General features: G+C 29.0%; 1 protein-coding gene across 1 annotated transcript; it reads left to right on the top strand.

Annotated features, from left to right (window-relative positions):
- Positions 1–17,068: 17,068 nt before the first annotated feature.
- On the top strand, positions 17,069–20,491 carry LOC107872293 (glycerol-3-phosphate acyltransferase 5). Its single transcript, XM_016719047.2, has 4 exons — positions 17,069–17,805; positions 18,491–19,023; positions 19,115–19,262; positions 20,028–20,491. The coding sequence occupies exons 1-4, from the start codon at positions 17,248–17,250 to the stop codon at positions 20,274–20,276; spliced, it is 1,488 nt and encodes a 495-aa protein (XP_016574533.1). The 5' UTR covers positions 17,069–17,247; the 3' UTR covers positions 20,277–20,491.
- Positions 20,492–22,305: the final 1,814 nt, after the last annotated feature.

Below are 22,305 nucleotides of genomic sequence, written 5' to 3'. Positions count from 1 at the left end.
AACTCAAAGCGATATTGATTTTTAAATTTATTTTCTATAGTGTTAGATACTTATTTTGGATCGATTAATTTAGATTAACATCAAGAAATCTAAATTTAAAGGTATAATATGTGGAAAATTGACTATATTTTTAATATCCAGCTTCAAAATTTATAAATAAGAATAAACAAGGACAAATCATAGTCTTTTAAATATAGGGGTAAAACATTTGAGGATGACACTCTTTTACTTTTTCTCACCAACCTTTGTAGGTAGATAATAAATTCAGAAAAGTGTCATTTTATTATACTAACTTGTGAGTAATCTAGATGCACATTTAATATATGGTAGAATTTTACAAATGCAAAACCTTCATAAATGGAAAAAGCCAGTCAACTATATTAATTAAGTTGTTGATAATATATACACGGTTGCAATATTTAACTACTTGTTTTAGAAAAGTTTTTTTGGCCACAATTTTTTTTGTCACAATATGGCCACAATAGAAAAAAGTTATGTTCATAACTATAAACTAGTTAACTTTTGGACATTTTTACTCTTTTACTTTAAAAATTAGATGACTTTGTCTATTTGAAGAAAAGGGTAATATAGTCTTTTTATTATTGTGGCCAAATTTGGGTTAAATTTTTGTGACCATTCAGCACTATACTTAAATATTTAAAAATTATATAAAAAATATTATAAATTATAATTCTTTAAATATCAATATGGTAGAAAAAAACATCATAAAATATTGATCAAAATTTATGACACTTGCACCTCGAAAAAGAAAATATCATAAGTAATTTAGGACGGAAGGAATAAAATAATGATAAAAACTTAATCACACCAAGTATTTATATCAAGTCAATAAATATATGACAAGTGTATGAATAGATATATACAATAACATTACTTAGTCATGGTTAATTAAAATATATATTTACTCATTAAATTGCTTAATTATAGTAAATTACTCTCTCCATCCTAAATTTCGTAATTTAATTTTTCATTTTACTTGTCTTTTTTTATTAATCAAGAAGAGATAATTTTTTTTTTTATGTTTTACCCTTTGCATTAATTATTTTTTCTTCAAATTAAAATGTAAACATTATTTAATAAGGGCACTATGATAAATTATCTATATTATTAATTATTTTTTTTAATTATTGTGTCATCTTAATTTGAAACGGGTAATGTGAGACGGAGGGAGTATATTAATTTGATGTAATCATCCGAGGATAAGTATTTAGGATAATTGAGAGTTGGGACTCAATTTAATGAATCAATCTTGACGTAAGTATGATGTAATCTGACCATAGAGTTTCAAACAACCGGATCTTAAAATAAAAATAAAAATTTACATGGACTTTAAAAGTGAAAAGTAAAATAATAATTACATATTACCAATTTGTTATATTGGAGTTGTAATCTATATCTATAATCTATATCTTATATTTATAACCTCTCTATCTATATCTATAATTTATATTTATATCTATATCTATAATCTATATCTATCATCTATATATCTATATAATATATTAAAAGTGTGAAGGGCCTTAGAAATGTTATTTGAACTTTTTGTCCTTCATTAAAAGTCTATACTTTAGACAAAATCATTTTTCCACTATTTTTTTTAATATTTAAGAGTTAGAAAATTAATTAAATATATTTATAGTAAAACCTTTTCTTATTAGAAGTCATTATAATTTCATCATTTTTTTCCAATTTAAGAATTAAATTAATTAAATATATTTATGGTAAAACTTTTTCTTATTAAAAGTCATAAAAATTAAATGATAATTAATATTTTTTTTATTATTTTAAGAATTCTAAATCAACTAATTTTAATTTTAAAAAGATTTGGAAAATCTAGAAATAAATATAAAATCGTTAGAGTGTTTTCTATACAATTTATACATACTTCTAGCTAACATTTTTTACATTTAGCTCTATTGTCTTTACTGGGATACCAATTACATATACGACATCTATTGTTGTCTAGGCCTTTGTTTCTTTGGAATTCATGTACACATTCTTGAGTAACATTCATAGCTTATTTGTGCGTTTTCTATGTAATAGCGATAAATATTTTGTGATCCATCCATTTGAGTAGCCATTATAGGTCTTTCAAGTATTTTTAATAAGTGTTCTGGTACTATTTTCTTATTGATTAAACAGCTAGTACATCCTGGATCTATTAATGCTAGAGTTTCTATTTCTACGATCTACTAAACACCTTTGGGGTCTGTCTAAAACGTAATCTGGTCTTACTCTAAAGGATATGTTGCTATCAGGGTAAGCAATTAAATTAAATGGTCCGAAATGAATTCTTTCCATTGTCTCTAGGGATTCTAGTGGTCTAAAATTTAAGTTACCTAATATTGTCTGTTGGTAAGACTCTGAAGACGAAGCTACACCTTTGCCTTTGTCTGCAGGAGGTTGTCCTGTTGGTCTCATGCTGAAAACAAATGAGTAAAATTAAACTTATTTATTTATTCCCAGTTGTAGTCTACTTAACTGGTCAGCTAATTCGTTTTCTTTTCCTTTTATATGTTCGAATACTATATTCTTATAAACAGATATGGTATCTGTAAAATTTAGCCATCTTCTTCTACTACTAGTTTTGTCATTTATTTTTTGATGAAATTTAACTATAGCTTCACAATCTGTTCTAACTAAAATTTCTTCTTTATTTAGTATATATAGTTTGAAAGCATTTAAACCATATATGATAGCTAATACTTCTAAGTCTATAGTGCTCATTATATGTTGTGTTCTATGTCCTATTGTCCATTTTAAATTCGGGTTGGCAACTACCCCATCTCTCTTATACCATCTATCTTCTATTTCTCTTCCTAAGGCTCCAGGTAATTTATTGAATAATTTTTTGCCTAATTCTTCATTAAAAGTATTTCCGCTGACGGTACAATAATAGAAATAGTCTTGTAGGAATTTCTGTATATATACCCAATGCGAAATACTTAATTGTTCTAGTTTGATTAATGCTTCCTTTTGTAGTGCTAATAATCCACTATTTGGATCTTTTCCAGTTAATAACATATGCATTTTATTTGTAAAATTATAGGGATTTGGTCCCATACTTAATAAAACCTGGAAATCATATGGGCAGTTTGTCTTAAAACTTTCCCATGTAGCTTTTGCAGATTCCCCTAAAAAGGTTTCTAAATATTTATACATTGTTTCTGTATCTGTTTCTGTATAATGTCTTAAGTAATCTGCAGCGACTATTCCTTTCCATAAGTCTATCACTGTATCCCACATTTGGGGATCATGTGCTGCTATATTCAGAATTTTGCCTTTGCTTCCTCCTTCTTGTAGTTTAATTGGTTCTTCTATTGGCATTCTTTTTTCTGTTGGTTTTATATGATCTCCACTAAGTTCTGTATCTGGCATTTCTAGTACCTTCTTAGCTATGTGTGGTTGTAGTTTTACTTTTCCATTTCCCAGAGTGATTCCTAGGAAATTAATATAAGTCTTGCATAACTCCATCTTCTTTTTACTTATTATTATGCCATGTTTAACAAATAGTCTGAAGATTATTTGTAAGTGTCCTAAATGTTCTCGCATATTTTGACTAAATACCAAAATATCATCTACATATACTAATATAAAATGTTTATATTCTCCATATATGTTATCCATTTTTCGTTGAAAAATGGGCGGAGCCGTCTTTAATCCAAACGGCATAACTAACCATTCAAAATGTCCGCCTGGACATGTGAATACTGTCCATTCTATGCTATCTGGGTGCATTTTAACCTGCCAGTAGCCTGATTCACAGTCAAATTTACTATAAACCTTTTTATTTTGAATTCTATTAATTAACTCACTTTTATCTGGTAGTTTGTAAGCATCTGTTCTAGTGTTATCATTTAATCTTTTGTAGTTAATTACCATACGAGCTTTACCCCTTATTTGTTCACTATGATTTCTTACCATAAAGGCCGCTAATCTATGTCTAGAGGTGGATCTTCCTTTTTCTTTATATGCCCCACTCTGATATCCACATATTTGTTCTTCATTTTTATTACTGTATTTATTAGGTCTTGCTTTTAAGATAGCTCCCCATCCTAAGTCGCTTCCATCCGTTTGAATAATTAAATAGTCTGATTCTAATGGAATTTTTAGGTCTGGGATATTTTTGATTTTTCTTTTATTTTTTGGACTAATTTAACATCTTCTATATTAAAATTTTTCTGTCCTTTACTACCTGTTTTTGCATATAATGGTCTTGTTATTTTTCCTAAATCTTGAATAAAATTTCGTGCATAATTTACTAACCCCAAAGGTGTTTAGTAGATAACCTCTGGATCTCTTATAATAGACAAAACCAGAAACTCTAGCATTAATAGATCCAGGATGTACTAGCTGTTTAATCAATAAGGAAATAACCTTGTATGGAGTCTAATACTTCTAACCATGTTTGGAAAATTCCGTTAGTTTTCCATGAATGACTACATAGTATTTAAAACGAGGCCAAGTTTTCTTTCTTATCTCTTATCCAAAAGTGTCGGCCAACTATGTTGAGGCCACGTAGTAGCTTTTAGCACCTCTCCTTTATGTACATCTGGACTGTTTATTATTCCTATTTTATCTATTCCTTTTCTAAAATTATAAAACTGAGTTTCTATACTTATTAGTGTATAATCTTTTTCTATATTAGTTAAGCATTCTTGTCCTTCTGCATTAAGCAGAGTATAGTTTCTGACTTCTTCCAGATTTTCTTTTAGCAGGTTGCTGCATTGATTATTTTGGCAATCTTCGCAACATGGTTCTGGAAGCGATTTCTTTTTACTTGTATTTAGTTTTCTAAATACTGTAGGCAATGTTACTGTTTGTACTGGTGTATAAGTCAAATTTTTAAAGAGCATTATTCCATCTCTTGTTAAGAGACCTTCCTCGTCTGATCTTGCTGAATTATTATCTATATTATTTATCTCTGGCACAACCCAAATCAAATCCGTTAATGACTGTCACTTTGCCAAAAAGTGAGGATGAAGGGTGTTCTTCATCAAAAGCTAAATTAACAAAATCTGGACTTAAGACTTTAAAGAAGACTTTAATATCTAAGAGAAAAAACGAAACAATAGAGACAATAATTAAACAGACGCTAGACAGATTCTTCAGCAACCAGACACAAGATAAATACATGAATGAACAACCAGACGAACAGCTAGACAGGGTTGTGCCAGAGATAAATAATATAGATAATAATTCAGCAAGATCAGACGAGGAAGATAGTATTGCGCAATTCCAGGATGCCCAGGATCCATATGAAGACGATGACTCAGGCATGAGTTTCGACTCCATTGCCCTGCACAACTTGGATACATGAAGATAATCTACAGTTTCCACAGTTTGTATTATTAGCTAACATAGTCAAGTGGGGATGCCTACTTTATGTCTTGTAATAGTCAGAGTCAGAGTGCTTCCTTTATCACTACTTTCCAAAAGAAAGAAAAACTGTTGAAGCACGCGTCAAAATAAGTTTGAAAGAAAATTAATAACGCATGTGACGATACTTATTATTGAGTATATACTTTCTGTATCTGATATGTATTCATCTACGTTTAATAAAGTTTCTTGGAAATCTTCTATTAGTTGAGAATTTCTAGTTCTATTATTATTTCTCTTAGGACATACGTTGGCTAGATGGTCTATACTACCACACGTATAACATTCTAATTTATTTTTATAATTTCTGTCGTTTCTATATTTTCTAACATGTCTATCTAAAGAATTTGATACACAGATAAAAGAACTCTTATCTGTGTACGTAATAAGAATATAATTAATGATTTTATAAAAATTTGACTGTAAAATTAAGAAAAGTTTTTATATATATATGTATATATATGTGTGTGTGTGTGTTGTGTGTGTGTATGTATGTATGTATTTAAAATAATAGTAACACAAATATGATTCAAATTGATCCATCTCTCTTAGCCTGTGGCAATAAGAAAAAACGGTACTATATGACAAACGCAAAAGTGAGGTGGTAAAATATATGTGTATATTTTTATGTTTACATTATTATATTAAAGTGTGAAAGATTTTTGAAAACTTATTTGAACTTTTCCACTGTATTAAAAGTTTCTGTAATAGATAAAATCATTCAATTTTAAACAATCAAACGTTACACGTGCGAGACACGTGCTGGTCTATATCTATAACATATTAAAAGTGTGAAGACCCTTAGAAAAATGATTTGAACTTTTTGCCTTCATTAAAACACTTTGCAATAGACAAAATTGTCTTTTTGCTATTTTCTAATAATTTTTAAAATTTAAAAATTTATTAAAATTTAGTTATTAAACCTTTCCTTATTTGAGTTATGTACCTAATATTTAGGATTCTTTTGGATTAGTGTTTGTATGAAAAAAGTCAATCATTTGATAGACACCATTCGTCTATCCTTAAAACAAAAAAGTGCATACATTTTGAATGTCACGACCCAGACTAACGGATCGTGCGAGCACCTATGCTTTTCTACGTAACTAGGAGAACCCTTATTACCCAACGAAAAATATGCGAAAGACTTCTGTTTTTAAGAAAAATATAAAATAAATTAAATACTAATGAATAAACTTCTTCAAAAACTTCTTACAAATGTCCTTCACTATCCCAAGACTTGACCAGACATGTACAAAAACTATCTACTACAGCATAGACTGACAATAAAATAAATAATACAAAGACTCTAACATCTGCTAGGAAGAAAGTGCAGAAGTTAGTGTTGAATATCGTCATTCATCTAGTAACTGCAAACTAACCTGTATTCAGTCTACACCCCGAGAAGAAATGTAGAAGAGCAGGGTCAGTACAACCACATGTACTGGTAGGCATCATCGGCCGACCGTGTTAGTTTATATAGTCATAAAATAGAATTAAGGAAAATAAATCATGACATCTTGAATGGAATATAATTCAACAAAGGTTGTAATAACATTATTACTTTACCTATATAACTTACATAGTCCAACTACTATTCCAACTCCATCAATATTATATTCGCTACTAACATACTCTAGCCTTATTGATTCACACAATCAACCACAATCCAATGCTAATACATCACTATTCCTCTTTATTCACTGTATTTTTTTCATTACTCATATTCACAGGAACAAATCTGTAATCATAGACAACCCATACTAAACTCTCGGGCTAACAACCAAATGATCCCTTATAATATTAAAGAATGATAACTAGCCATTCTGGTGATCTACGATTAAAACACGTATAAATGAAACAAGTTAACCAACATATAATTAGGTACAAAGTTTCACTTTTTCAAATACATATCACACAATCAAATACCCAATGAATCAACAATACAACAATAACAGATCAAACAGTGCTCACAAACAAGCCACATAACCATCAAGAGTATCAACCATACTGTAAACATCCACAGAATCAAGACAAATATGTACACATATACTATGGGACTTATTTTTTCCCAAATAGTCATGACCTGCAGGGAACAATCTATGTTCATGTACCGTACCGTCGTGGTACCTGATCCATCATATACATATTCGTACCGACATGGTACACGATCCAACATATACATATCCGTACTGACGTTGTACCCGATCCAACATATATATATCCGTACCAGCGTGGTACCCGATCCAACATACACATATCCATACCAGTGTGGTACCCGATCCAATATATACATATCTGTACCGGCGTGGTACCCGATCCAACATATACATATGAGTATCGGGGTGGTACCCGATCCAACATATATACATCTGTACCGGCTTGGTACCTGTAAACACCTAATTTTTTACCAAACCTAAGTGTTTTGCCATTTTAGTGTTCAATTTCGTTTTAGGGTTTAAATTAGATATTTTAAATTTATCTTATTTTTACTAAATTTATTTTAAAAATTACTAAATAGAGTCACATTTTAAATAAGTTTTTACTCTCATTTTTTAGTTTTTATTTGTTTATTTATTTTTAGAAAAAAAGAAAAAACAATGAAAAAAAAAATAAGAAATTTTTTTTCTAAATTATATTTGTTTCTTCTTTCAAGTTTTAATAAAGAATGGTGTGATATTAATTTTTTCTTAATCATATTCCCAAGACTAGTTATTAGCTTATGTTATGTTTTATTAGTTTTTAATTATTTTCATTTTATTAATAATAATAATAATATAAAAAAAAATAAATAATAAATAAATAAAAAATAAAGAAACCTAAACTACCCAAACCACCCACAATTCCCACCTCTAATTAACCTCCCCCACTCTCCCACACACACACACACGACACAAACACTATATACACACACACACGGACAGAAAAGAGGGCAACGGAGAAGGATTGAAAAGAGAAAAAAAAAACAGAAGAAAAAATCAAAGCAAAAAGAAAGAGAGAACACAGAAGAGAGGTTCTGAAAACAAGAAGCAAAGAGGAAGATAGTGACGAGTTGAGTTACGTTTTGGTTCCAGTTTGAGTTTCCATTAACGACGTTAGAGCTTTTCGTTTGGTTTAATTCGTCATTCAGGTTCTTATCCGATATGTACTATTACTTCTATAAGTTTTGTTGTGAATCTAAACCATGAACGAAGTCGCTTATTGATTATGCTACTTTAAGTTATGAATCAATATATGTAAAGCAAGTTTTGTATTATGATTCAATACCTTACTTATCTTGTTAAGTGTCCCATTTTCTGTGTGTGCAACGTTTGCTTGAAATTAGCATATTAAATGGTTGAATGGTTCATAAGTTGGCATGGATATAGTTATGCAGATTTTTTTTTTTTTTAAAAATAAGTTTAAAATAATCCCTAACATTCTAATTATTTAGTGACAAAATAGTGGCTTAAGACTCAAATAATAGATAACATGCATGAAAATTGAGGTAGAAGTTTGAATCATCATATTTGACGAGCAATGTCTGGTTTGTTTTACTATCTACTGTTGGCCCTTAGTTTTGTATTATTAACCTTATTTTCTCGAAAATATATTCTTGTTTCACATATTTAAATCAGAGGTTAGACTTTAGCAGGAACACCATTGAGAGTAGGTTGGTACGTTCTTATATAAGTATAAATTCATTTTTTATAGTGAGTAAATGTTTAATAAGTGTAAACACCTAATTTTTGACCAAACTAAATGTTTTACGTCATTTAGTGTTTAGTAAATACATTTAATTTTTATCTTATTTTTACAAGATTGCTTTTAAAGTTTGGAAAACTACAAAAATAAAGTCATATTAAAATAAGTTTTTTTTATTCATTTATTTTTATTACTTATTTATTTATAAAAAAAAAAAAGAATTGTCAAAAAATATATTTGTTTTCTTCTTTTAAATTTTAAATAAATAATCTAGTGATATTAATATTTCCTTAGTCAAATCCTAAAACCTACCCAACTCCCATGTTTCCCAATTACCCTACACCTCTTCTCCCACGTTCCCCACTATTACCCAACACAATATAACACACACAAACACTTGAACAACTCGTGGTAAGGCCGAAAAGTACTACTATCGGTAAGCCACACATCAATGCAGTTTTAAATAATTTAAAAATTCAAAGTAGGATGTAAGTAGCTTTTAGGCTGACAAATATTATGTATCCAAAAGATTAATTTAAGCCAGGCATAAGTCATTAAAGCGATCGTGCTAGAACCACGGGACTCGAGGGGTGCCTAACACCTTCCCCTCGGTCAACAGAATTCCTTATCCGGATTTCTAGTTCGCAGAAAAAAAATAAAAATTGAAGAGTCATTTCCTTTTGAATAGGGATTCAATAAGGTGACTTGGAACACCCAAACTCAATTCCAAGTGGCGACTCTGTAAGTAAAGTAATCCCTTTTCAAAACGTCACTTTAATCGGGAAAAAACGTTTTCTCTAAAACCAACTCCCTAGCGGGGTCGGATGCGGTGAAAAACAGGGGTGTGACAGTACCCGATCCAACATATACATATTCGTAACGATGTGGTACCCGATCCAACATATACAAGTAATATCAATATCAAATTTACACTTAAAGTCATGAGACAATTCCATTAAGTAAATTTCAATAGTCATTTATACACGCATCAACAATCCAAACATCAACAAGCCATTCACGGCATTAATACACAGAGTTATCACTATCAAACAAGCCTCTCATAGGCACATTTCAATAAGTCATCATTATCACCAATTTAGTCTCTTATGGGCATTCAATAGATAAAGTGCTTTTATCAATACCAAGACAAGAATATCATAAAATAAATCACAAGTTAATACTTAAGCATGCAGGTCACTATTGGAGTATTACTTACTCATTAATTATTAAAATGACACTATCTCTTTTCATATAATACAATCATCACACTAATTCAAGTCATCTATCCTTTAGATATTACTATGCTCATCAGTACTTAATCCTAGCATGGTCCTCCTCGCCATATTATTGTCCAACATATACAACTTAATATCATTATAACTCAACTAGGTTCATCACCAGAACAACTAAGAACTATCATGTCCACATCCTTCATTTACAAAAATCTCATTGCAGCACATAGCACATAATACCACAAATATCACATAATTAATCAATAATATAGTTTTCGGGATTAAAGTTAAGTTCTCGTGTCTTTATCCACCTCCCTCCATGCCTGCAGTCCTAGATATGCTTACTCCCATCAATTCTAAATGATGAAAATATAAAATAACACAATCTTCTACTCATTAAACCTAACCTACCTGGACGCTAAGCTTTTGGAAGAAACAAGCTGCAACAAAGATACTATTTCCTTTCCTTCATGCCTTGGAATAATCAATCATCTAAAAATCAAGCAATTATAAGAGTAATTAAATAATTACTCTTCAAACAAATATCTTGGGGATTCAAACCACTAATTCTACCCTTAATTAAAGGTCTATATCATTCATCAAGTTCAATTAATTATTAATTAGCCCTTTTAAGCTTAACCTATCTCCATTAATGGAGTTTTTATGCTAAAGGTCTCATCTTTACGGAATTCAAGGTTTCTAACCATCAAAATTCATAATCTAGTTTAAAAAATTCATGTTAGGAATCTTTAATTATAGTAGTTTAGAATCAGCTCTAACCTATATTAAAAACACCCATGAGTATTCCCAAAAGAATTCCACCTTTAAAGGTCTTTTTAAGGATTTTAAGATGTTAAGGAATTAAAAGACGAAGAAAATAATGAAAAAACTTACCTCAACGAAGAAATTTCACCTTAAGCTTTGAAAAATCACCTCTTTAGGGTTGGGGAATGAAATTTGGGTTTTTTAAACCTAAAATACCGCTGAAGATGATCTAAATATCATCAGAATTCTCAATACAGCGAAATCCCATTTCATCCCGGATAGTGCTCATTAAAATAGTCATAACTTTTCACTCTAAATTCGAATTTAGGAACGGTTTATTGCGTTGGAAAGAGGACTCAGAGATCTTTGATTTGGTAGGTAGTGAGACCCCTAACTCCTTATATTATAGGAGATATGGTCGTTTGAAATTAGCCCTAATAGAAATCCGCATCGAAACTATATCGAAAGGAAAGTTATAAACTTAACTATGTGTTAGGGATATTGTATGATCTTAATTCATCGTAAAGGACCTTTAGAAATAAAGTATTGGTATTAGAACTTATGAATAATATAATTCTTCTAGCTTGAGTCTATCTAGACACATCCGAAGGCTAAAATCTTCGCCGAAAATTCGAGGTGACATAACAAATAAAATATTTGCTATTTTGAACCCAAGTTAATATTGAAGAATGAAAATTAAGAATTTTCATGAATTTCTTACGAATAATTTAGTAACAACGAAACGATCGTTACATTGAAGAACAATTTTATTTATATTTTAACTACGTACTTCTTTAATCTCCAATCTCTAATTTCTAATATATTAAAAATTTGAAGATCCTTAAAATTTTTTTTACCAACATCGGTCAAGTTTTTCAAAGAATTTTACCAAAATTCATACATATGGACATAGTGGAAAAAGAAGAAAAAATACTTTTTCAAAAATTAAACCCTTTTTTTTTTCTTTTTTTAACTATATGTAATCTTTCCTTTTTTAAACTATGTAAAAGTGTTACTATTTTAGATTTTTTAAATCAATTAAAATACTACTTTATATAATTATTACTTATTTTAAAAAGGTTAAATTTCTAATATTGTGTACACTTCTAAATCAATTAAAATACTAAAATACTACCTTATATAATTCTATTTAAGTAACTTTTTGTGAACAAAGATTTAGCTCTCAATAATATAGTACATGTTTTTTTCTTGTTCATTCATTTTTTATTTGGTTTTGATTCAACTTATTTTTCTTCCTTTTGCATACAATTAGTTCTAATATTTTTTGTGTTCTTTCGGCTAAAAATTTTGATCGAAAAAAAGAGAAGAACCATACGACGTTGTCAAGGAAGTGAATCAGATGATGATAATCAATTGCTATATTGACTAAAAATCCAAGGTTATTCTTCTAATTATAATAATTCGTAGGAATTGTATACGACACTCAATTGATGATATGCATGTTCTTATTTGCTTTGGACCTAAAGTTTTTCTTCTTCTACTTTCTTTCTCCATGAATTACGAGCAGAAGCAGGAAAAATATTTTTAAAAAAGAAAGGCGAAGAAAAGACTATCATTGCCATATCTAAAGAATCACATTTACAAACTGATAATTTTTATTTCAAATTTATTAACTTTGTTTTCTATAATTTTCAGTGTCATCTATATATTGTAAGTAGTTATGGGGTCTAATTTTGGTTTATGTTCAATATGATGACATGCATTATGATTGACATTTAAATTATTTGTGATACTTTGCTAAAATTATATTTATTTTTAATTTTTAAAATAATTTAATAAAATATTTAAGTTAGTCCTTATTGATTTAAGTAATAACATAATTTGTAAGAGGACTCCAATGAGTAGTAAATGTATACAAAAATAAAAAATTATTGTGTGTACACATCTACCTATTTCTACTAGAAACTTAATAGTTTCTAGGCAACAATTTAAATAATTTTTGAAGATAAATTGAATTGGATTAACTTAATGTTTTAAAATTATAATTATAATATTTTAAAATTATAGAACAAGTATTATTAGTCACACTTTTTCTCATGTTAATACGATAAAAGGTATATTTTTAAACATTTTTTCTGAGTTAACACAATTTAAATCTTAAAAAGGAAAGAAAAACACAAAAATCTAAAAAAGTGAGTTTTATATATTTTTACTATCATTTAAAGTGAGAAATTTTAAATATTTTTTATCAATTATTTATTTTAATCTAAGTAGAGCCGTATATAGTATCAAACTTTACTTTGACAACTAATGTTTTTATGTGAATTTGGTTATAATATAAATTTAAGTGTTTGTTAAATAATTTTAACTAAAATCAGAAATATTCATATACGGGCAAAGCACGTGTACTAAACTAGTATATATATATATATGAGTGTGTCATGTTCCATAGCTCGTTAAGTGTATTCAAAGAAAAAATTACTTTCGTAAAAGGATATATATATATAGTAAAAAATATTACTCTATGAGATTACAGTTATTAATTTTTACCACCATCTGTGGAATTTTTAGTTTTATATTAATTTATTTTATGCCATTTATTTGTTATTTATATTGTTCATTTGTACCAATTAGACAAGAAAGGGTTGTCAGTTTTAATATCCACCAACATATATGTGGGATTTTAGTTTTATATTGATTTATTTTATGTCATTTTGTTTATTATTCACATAATTCATTTGTACCAATTAGACAAGAGAGGGTTGTCAGTTTTAATTTCCACCAACATTATCTGTGGGATTTGTAGTTTTGTATTGATTTAGTTTATGTTATTTTGTTTATTATTTATATTATTCATTTGTACCAATTAGACAAGAGAGGTTTGTTTAAGTGGTAGGCATTCCCTCGCTCACCCTACAACTAACGTTAGTAAAAAAGATGAAGACTTTTAGATAGGAATTATAATAAAATAGATAAAATAACATAAATATATTCCTTAATTTATCATATTTACACAAATATCTACCCTTGTAATTAGAAAAATTTTAACTAATTATATATCTTCGTTGGATATATTGAGAGCTAATTATGTATCTCAACAAACCTCAAATCAAGAAAAATGTATCGAGAGCTATTGATGATCTCCATAAAGAAAAAACTGTATCTTCGTTGGATATATTATGTATCTCGCCAGACTCGAAATTTAAAAAAATATATCAAAAGTTAATTAATTATATGTTTTTATAAAAAAAAAAATGTATCTTCGTTGGATGTATCGGGAGCTAATTATATATCTCAACAGATCAAAATCAAAATTTTCAATAATTATACAAAATGTTAATTTTTTTTTTAATCAGATTGATGAGGATTCATGTATAGTTAACCCAATATATTTGCTATTAAAATGTAGTCAATGGTATTTAAGTCAAAATTAAATACTTTGATGTAGGGTTCTCAAGTGATCATTCATTACTTTATGTAGAAAAATATAATCATTGAAGATTTCATATAGCCCATCATAATCTAAATGGAACATTTCTTTGTCATACTGAATATATCGTACACTTTATAGATGTAAATAAATTATTATAAAATTTTAAATGTGTAGATTAGTTTACTATGACTCAAATTGAATTTTGGAAAATCAAATTCTTGAATTAATTCCCATGACCAAGTCACCATCGACTGCTATGAGATCTAAAATTTTAATTTACATTTTTTTTTAACAGTATGGATGCATGATCTAAAATATTGAAATTTATTGGCTTGACTTGTAATTCGAAAAGTTCATCGTATTGCGTAGGGTCAGAATTTAGATTTTTATAAAGAGAATTCAAATATAATAAAGTAAACACATATAGAAGTCAAGAGAATTCAATAGATAGTATATATATATAAAAAAATTATCTATTACAAAATATTTTCCAATAAATAGCTGTTTATATTTGAATAAGATCATTGAGGGGAATTTATTTCTTTTTTGGGATGTCTCTATTTATAAGGCTCGAACTAAAATTCTTTTAAGTTTTAATTTGCTTATCTATTAATCTTGTTCTAGATTATTCTTCCTTTTCAATAAAAGCAACTCACCAAACTAATTCTCTCCACGAATTTATACACGTTCACCCACTCCAAAAGATAAGACATCAAATACTTCACCAAAAAAATTAAAAAAAAATAATAAAAAAAAATTGTGGTCACACAAAAATCTTTGAGGATTTGACACATAGGTGTAACTTCTAGACAAAGATGAGCAGATAATTGTATTAAATTACAATGAATTCAATTCTATATGAAACAAAGCTGAGATAGTGGTATGAACTATGTACACTTTAATTTCCTTTGATCTTACTTTGTAGAAATATACTAGATATGTTGTTGTATAATAAATTCAACTTATACATACGAATTATATGCTTATGACAAAGGACAGACTGATAAAAACAAATTAAAGAAAAGGATTGACAAACTTATGAGTAAGGGACATATAATATCTTAAAGTGAATTTCAAGTTAAAATGAGTGAGTACACTGTTATAAAGTATAGTAAAAATTTATTGATATGCATGTTTTTGGATTCAGTGACAACGTAGCCCGAAAATGAAATGACTTTGTAAAATTTATTAGGCCTAAGACATTTTCTGCCAAGGTCCCACTGCAACGAATATATCAAACACCCTTTTATTGAACATGTAAAATATTTTAAACTAAAAATTATAGTCTCGAATATTAAAATTTTCGGTATGTGCATGATTCAGAAAAAAATTATAGTCATGCAGAAAAGATTTGATCATACTGTATGTAATTATATTTTGAATTTTTGCCAAAAACTGTTTTCAAAGCTTGAATTCGTGATTTCTGTTTTCAAGACTTGAACCCGTGACATCCTAGTTAAATAACAATAATTTTATGAGTTACTGAAAGGCTCCACTCCGAAGTATGATATTTCTAACTAGTGATCTTAGTAAGTTTTTTTTTTTTTTTTAGTTTCCCAAGGTATCCCAACCCGACAGGCTAAGGACTAATTCTCCGTGAATCTGAGCTCCATTTAAGGTTTTACTGCTGACCAATTATTTGCTACATGCACAAAGCGGGAATCGAAACCCCCAAACTTGCTTAAGCGGTCTTAGTAAGTTACCTACAAGCGAGGATAGAAGGGCTGTGTTTTTCTTAGTTTTTTTTTTATTGGTGGAGACGTGGACACTATTCTTATGACCCAAGTGACATCAACAACACATTAAAAAATTATATTATCAATATAATTTAACGTTTATTACTATATATAATATTTATATATGTATATTCTCTAGTGATGCAACAGATATTTTATTTATATAATCATATATCTAATTATAGTCGTAGTTTGTTTTCCACAAGAAACGTTGAAAAATACATTTATTTCCCTACACCCATAATGGTGTACACAAGTCAATCAAGTAAGATTCAAGTGGATTAATGTTAGCTTACGGGCAGCGACACAAAATTTTCACTAAGTGGTTTAAAATATAAAAAAAATAAATATATGAATTAATCGAAGAAGTTTGACGTTTATTATATATACATAAAACATAATTTTAACTATGTATAAATAATATACAACTCAAGCTATCTCCGGCCTTACTTAGGAGTAATGGCGGAGTCAAAATTTTCATTAAGAGAATTTAAAAGTAAACATATAAACTAGCTAAAAAGGGTTCAATATTTATTATATATAAATAAAAATAAATTTAATCATGTGAAAATAATAGTATAATTTTTCGTCGAAATTTTTTGAATAAATCGACTAAATGAACGGTGGCTCCGCCCCTGCTTAATGGCTAATCAACACCCTTATGAATGAACTTGATTCAATAGTATTTTTCAAAAATAGACAACAGTTGGTTGAGTTAAGTAACCAAGCTTTGCATGTTGACATAGTCACATATTCTTAAGCATTTATTATTTCATGTATAGATACATATCCACCTCAAGAAGCAAACATGCAATAATGTCTTACATCTCAATTAATATAAATATCTATGTATATATATCATATGGTAGTTGTAAACAGATAAACAAATTCCATTCTTTCCTTAGAGCAAAGTCAAATCCACCTTCATCTTACAATTCTCATACTCCTTAAAGTTAAAACCCAATTCTTCATTTCAATTATCTAACACTACAACAACAAAAAAAATCTTTTTTTGTCAAAAAAAATAAATTATTTTCAAATGGATTCATCATCAATTGTTTGTGAGCTTGAAGGGACTTTATTAAAAGATCAAGATCCTTTTAGTTATTTTATGTTAGTGGCATTCGAAGCATCTGGTCTTATAAGATTTGCAATTTTACTTATGTTATGGCCATTGATTAAAATTCTTGAAATTACTGGCCAAAGTGATAAAGGGTTGAAATTAATGATATTTGTGGCTACTATAGGTGTAAAAATTTCTGAAATTGAAGCTGTGGCAAGAGCTGTTTTACCTAAGTTCTATTTTGATGATATTAATATGAATTCTTGGAGCATATTTAGCTCATATGATAAGAGAATTGTTGTGACAAAAATTCCAAGAATTATGGTGGAGAGATTTGTGAAGGAACATTTGAGAGCTGATGATGTTATTGGAAGTGAACTCGTTGTGAATAATTCTGGCTTCGCTACTGGACTTATTAAAGATGATTTCGACTCGATTTCGGAAAAAGTTGGTGCTTTATTTGATGGGGAAACACAACCTAGCTTAGGCCTTGGAAGGCCTCAAAATGGTTCTTCATTCCTTTCACTATGCAAGGTATATCATATCATATCACATCAGTATATCATATCATATCACATCAGTATGTATAACTTAAAATCTTTCTGTTTAACTCTTTTTAGTTTGTTTGAATTTCAATTATATGCCTATTTTTGGAAATTGAACATCCATTTAATGAGATTTTGATCGTGATATAAAATAAAAAATCTAGCTATATGAGGTACCAAAGTTCTTTGACATATTTGCACTCAAGAATAATTATTCTTTTATATATAGTTAGTACGTACTTAGTATATATAACTTTATTCCTTTTGCCAAGCTTTTATTGTTTATTTGAATTCTTAATATGATCTCGATATATAATTAAACAAGAAGGAATATATAGATTGTGCTCAAGAATAACCTTTTTAAATACTATTTTGGTATATTATAACTTAAAATTTCATCAATTTAGCTTTTATTCTTTGTTTTCATTCTAATTATTTGATTGCTGAAAATGAAATAGATATTTGATGATATTTTATTAGATAGTCATACTAGAAAGAACTAGATAGATACATAAGATTTTATCACAAATTAAACATGTCAATTTAAAAAAAGAATAATGTTGTATACGTTGGATGAATGTTCAAGAAAAAACTAGATATATTTTTTTCTTTATAATTTTTTTTTTGGATAACATTGACATAACAAATTTTGTTACAAATGTCATGTGTAACAGGAACAATCACATCCATCATTAATGATCAATAAAAATCAAGATCAACATCATATTATCAAGCCTTTACCAGTAATTTTCCATGATGGACGTCTTGTTAAACGTCCAACACCATCAATAGCATTATTAATTATTTTATGGATTCCATTTGGTGTTATATTAGCAACAATACGTATTGTAATTGGTTTAATGTTACCATTATGGACTGTACCCTATTTGGCTCCATTATTTGGTGGTAAAGTTACTGTCAAGGGCAAACCACCACCACCAGCATCAACCACTAATTCGGGCGTGTTCTTTGTGTGCACACACCGAACCCTATTGGACCCGGTGGTCCTATCCACCGTACTTCAACGTAGGGTTCCGGCCGTGACGTACTCGATCTCTCGATTTTCGGAGATTCTATCCCCGATACCGACTGTTCGATTAACGAGGATTCGAGAAGTGGACGCGCAGAAAATCAAACGTCAGCTCGAGAAAGGTGATTTAGTCGTGTGCCCCGAAGGAACGACATGCAGGGAACCATTTTTACTGAGGTTAGTGTTCTATAATCAATATTCGATTGATTGGTTTGAGGTTATGATTAGAAAAAAATTTGTCTAAGCCACTTCGTTTCTTTTTGTCCAGGTTTAGCGCGCTTTTCGCTGAATTAACCGATCGAATCGTACCCGTGGCGATGAATTACAGGGTAGGGTTTTTTCATGCAACAACAGCTAGGGGATGGAAAGCAATGGATCCAATTTTCTTCTTCATGAACCCTAGGCCAGTGTATGAGGTAACGTTAGAATTTCTTTTAAAATATAAACAATAAATAATTTTAAATTCATTTAAAATGAAAAGTTGATTTTTCTTTACCATTTTTATTATGTAAAAAATAAAGACAAAAATATTTCGTAATTCTACACAAGAAAAAACAAAAATGTTTCTTATTTTCTTAACCAATTTTTCCCATTTGCTTAGCGTAAAAATTCATAAGATTTATTGTATTCATAAAACTATTTGCTTTCGATCCCATCGCTTAATTAGGAAAATATTCATACTAAAACCACAATTTTGGATAGAATTCGCCAAAAATAGGTTCGTAATTAATAGATTTTTCGTTGAAAATCCCTTAACTACGAGCCTATTTATGAAGGAACGTCGATTGAAAAATTCACGTTTTTAAAGGAGTGAGGTTATTTAACAAGGAAAATGCTCTCAAATATGCCTAAACTTTGATCAAATTTGTTGTAATGCACCTGAACTTTGCGGGGGTCCTATGACCCCCTTAGAATTTTGTGGGAGTCCTATGACCCCTAGACTATTTATTAGTGTGTTTTATTGACATTTATTTACACTAAATTCTTTTTTAGTATTTTTTATTTTTTAATTAACTTATAAATATTACTGAAATACACTAATAAATAGTTCAGGTGTGTTGTAGTTTGGCTACATATTAAGCATTTTCCCCTATTTAACATGTTTCAAGCCTTAATATAATAAGATCTTATTATATAGTAGTAGTATATATATTTTCTTGATTCATTTTTTTCCCCAACAGGTAACATTCTTGAATCAACTACCAGCAGAAGCCACGTGTTCATCAGGGAAAAGTCCACATGATGTTGCAAATTATGTCCAAAGGATTTTGGCTGCAACATTAGGATTTGAATGTACAAATTTTACAAGAAAAGATAAATATAGAGTTCTTGCTGGAAATGATGGAATTGTGTCACAAAATTCTGGGACAAATTTAGCTAACACATTTAAGAAAGTGGTGGTTGGGACTTTCAAGCTTTTTATTCACTAAAAAAAGAAAAAAAATATATCGCCTATAGATTTTAAGGGCGTGGTGCTCTAACTATCGAGGTGATTATGAGGTTTTTTTTAATGTTTTTTGCCACTTATTATTGTATTTTATTTTATTATATATATTCATGTATTTGTGTATATATATAGAAAATAGAAAGAAAAAACAGAGGTTGTATAATTCTTTGTTTTTATATATATCATCTTTTGCATTCTTTTTTTTTTTTATGGAAGGTTAAATAACGTATGCTTCTTTTATGGATTGTTTTTTTTTTTTTTAATTAGATGTCACTTTTTTACTGATGTTTTATCTTTTCATAGCTATATTGATTTGCTTGAATTGGGGTCTTTCACAAACAGTTTCTCGATGTCTACGTGGCTGGAATAAGATTTGTGGACACACTGTCCTTTTCAGACCACGCTAGTACTTGTAGAATTTACTAAGTACGTTGTTGAATCAACAAATGATGTTAATTAATTTTTAAAATTACTGCTAGAGTACTTCTAATTCATTCTTTGTGATGTTCACAAATTTATCTATATTTAACTATTTCACAACTTAATTATTGACCCATTATGTTAAATTAGTACTATTACTTCAGATTTGACGATACTACAGTTCTTTAAATGGAAAAGGGTTATATATCTTCGTGAAATATTGAAAATAGTACGTAAATATCCTCCGTTATATTCGTGGGTTATTTATGCCCTTGCCGTCTAACTTTGGATATATATATAATCTCGAACTATTGGATATTGCGTGCCACGTATTCTCATTCGAAAGGAATTAACCCACCATATTCCAAAAAACAATTTATCTCTTGACCTGCAGCGATAAGTTTTATAGCCGGAGTTGAAAGCAAGTTTAGCCACACCTATTTCGTGACGAACCAAAACCAATGTCGGCATAAAACATTTCTTAAGGATGAGGACACGTGGGCGAACTCGCTTCCAACTCCGGCTGCAGAACATTTTCCCCCAGGTCATTGGATAAATTGCTAAGAGAAAATGGGTTAATTTCTTTCGAACTAGGACACGTAGCGTGCACGATCTAACTGAAGGGTATATATGTACCATTTTCAATAGTTCCGGGAGGTATATACGTATCCAAAGTTGGACAAAAAGAATAAAAAATCCAAAAATACAATGGATAAACATTAATCCAAAAACAATACAACCTCCGTCTCAAATTATGTGTCACCATTTGATCGGACACGATATTTAAGAAATAAGTATTGAATTTGTTAAAGTTACAAAATTACCCTTCTTAAAGAAAGGAGTAATAATATTTAAAATCAAATGGGACCACTTTTAATTGAAAAGACAAATAAAAAAGAAGTAATAGTATTTAAAATAAAGTGGGACCACTAAGGGTAAAATTGTAATTGTGTCTTTAAAAACTTATCAAATAAGGAAAGACGACGTTCCTTTTAGAACGGATCAAAAAATAAATGGCCATACATAATTTGAAACGGAGAGAGTAATAAATTGTGTGATAATCAAAACCTAATAAATAATGATGTATATATATAATAAAAAACTACTTAATAAAGTAGTTACAACACTATACTACTAATTAAATAGGTAGTAGAAGACGGGGAATTCTGAGTTGTAGTGAGTCATAATTAACTTGTGGTGGGGGCTAAGAAATTTTTTGGATTAAAGTCTCTTTTTTAATAATAAATCAAGAAAACCTCAAATATACAAAGTCAAATTAGTTAAGAAATTTCATTTACTTGTAGAGTTAAATAAATCTCACTGATAAACAATTAATAGAAAATGTGATTTTCTTCTTAACTTACAAGCAACCACCAAATCCATAACAGCGGTCAGCAATCAAAGGCTATAAAATACTTTGCAAACTTCTATATTTGATTTTTCTTTTCATTTTTTTTTTAATATTAAATAAGAATGAGAGGTGTTAAGTTTTTTATCATTCTGGCGTCGAGCTATTATTCTGCAGGACCTTCCCATTGTACTCCTTCCATCCTTAAAAAATGATTCTTTTATTCTTTTCATTTTATTCTTAC

Source organism: Capsicum annuum, chromosome 5 (genome assembly GCF_002878395.1).
Source record: "Capsicum annuum cultivar UCD-10X-F1 chromosome 5, UCD10Xv1.1, whole genome shotgun sequence".
Classification (NCBI taxonomy): Eukaryota; Viridiplantae; Streptophyta; class Magnoliopsida; order Solanales; family Solanaceae; genus Capsicum; species Capsicum annuum.
Note: the sequence above shows the minus strand (reverse complement) of the source record. Positions and strands in the feature narration are given on the sequence as shown.

Bases quoted from the DNA above. Each gene is read 5' to 3' on its own strand.
- LOC107872293 (XM_016719047.2), top strand. From the start codon at position 17,248: ATGGATTCATCATCAATTGTTTGTGAGCTTGAAGGGACTTTATTAAAA. The intron at 17,806-18,490 runs GTATATCATATC...CATGTGTAACAG, and splicing joins CATTCCTTTCACTATGCAAG to GAACAATCACATCCATCATT. The intron at 19,263-20,027 runs GTAACGTTAGAA...TTTCCCCAACAG, and splicing joins ACCCTAGGCCAGTGTATGAG to GTAACATTCTTGAATCAACT.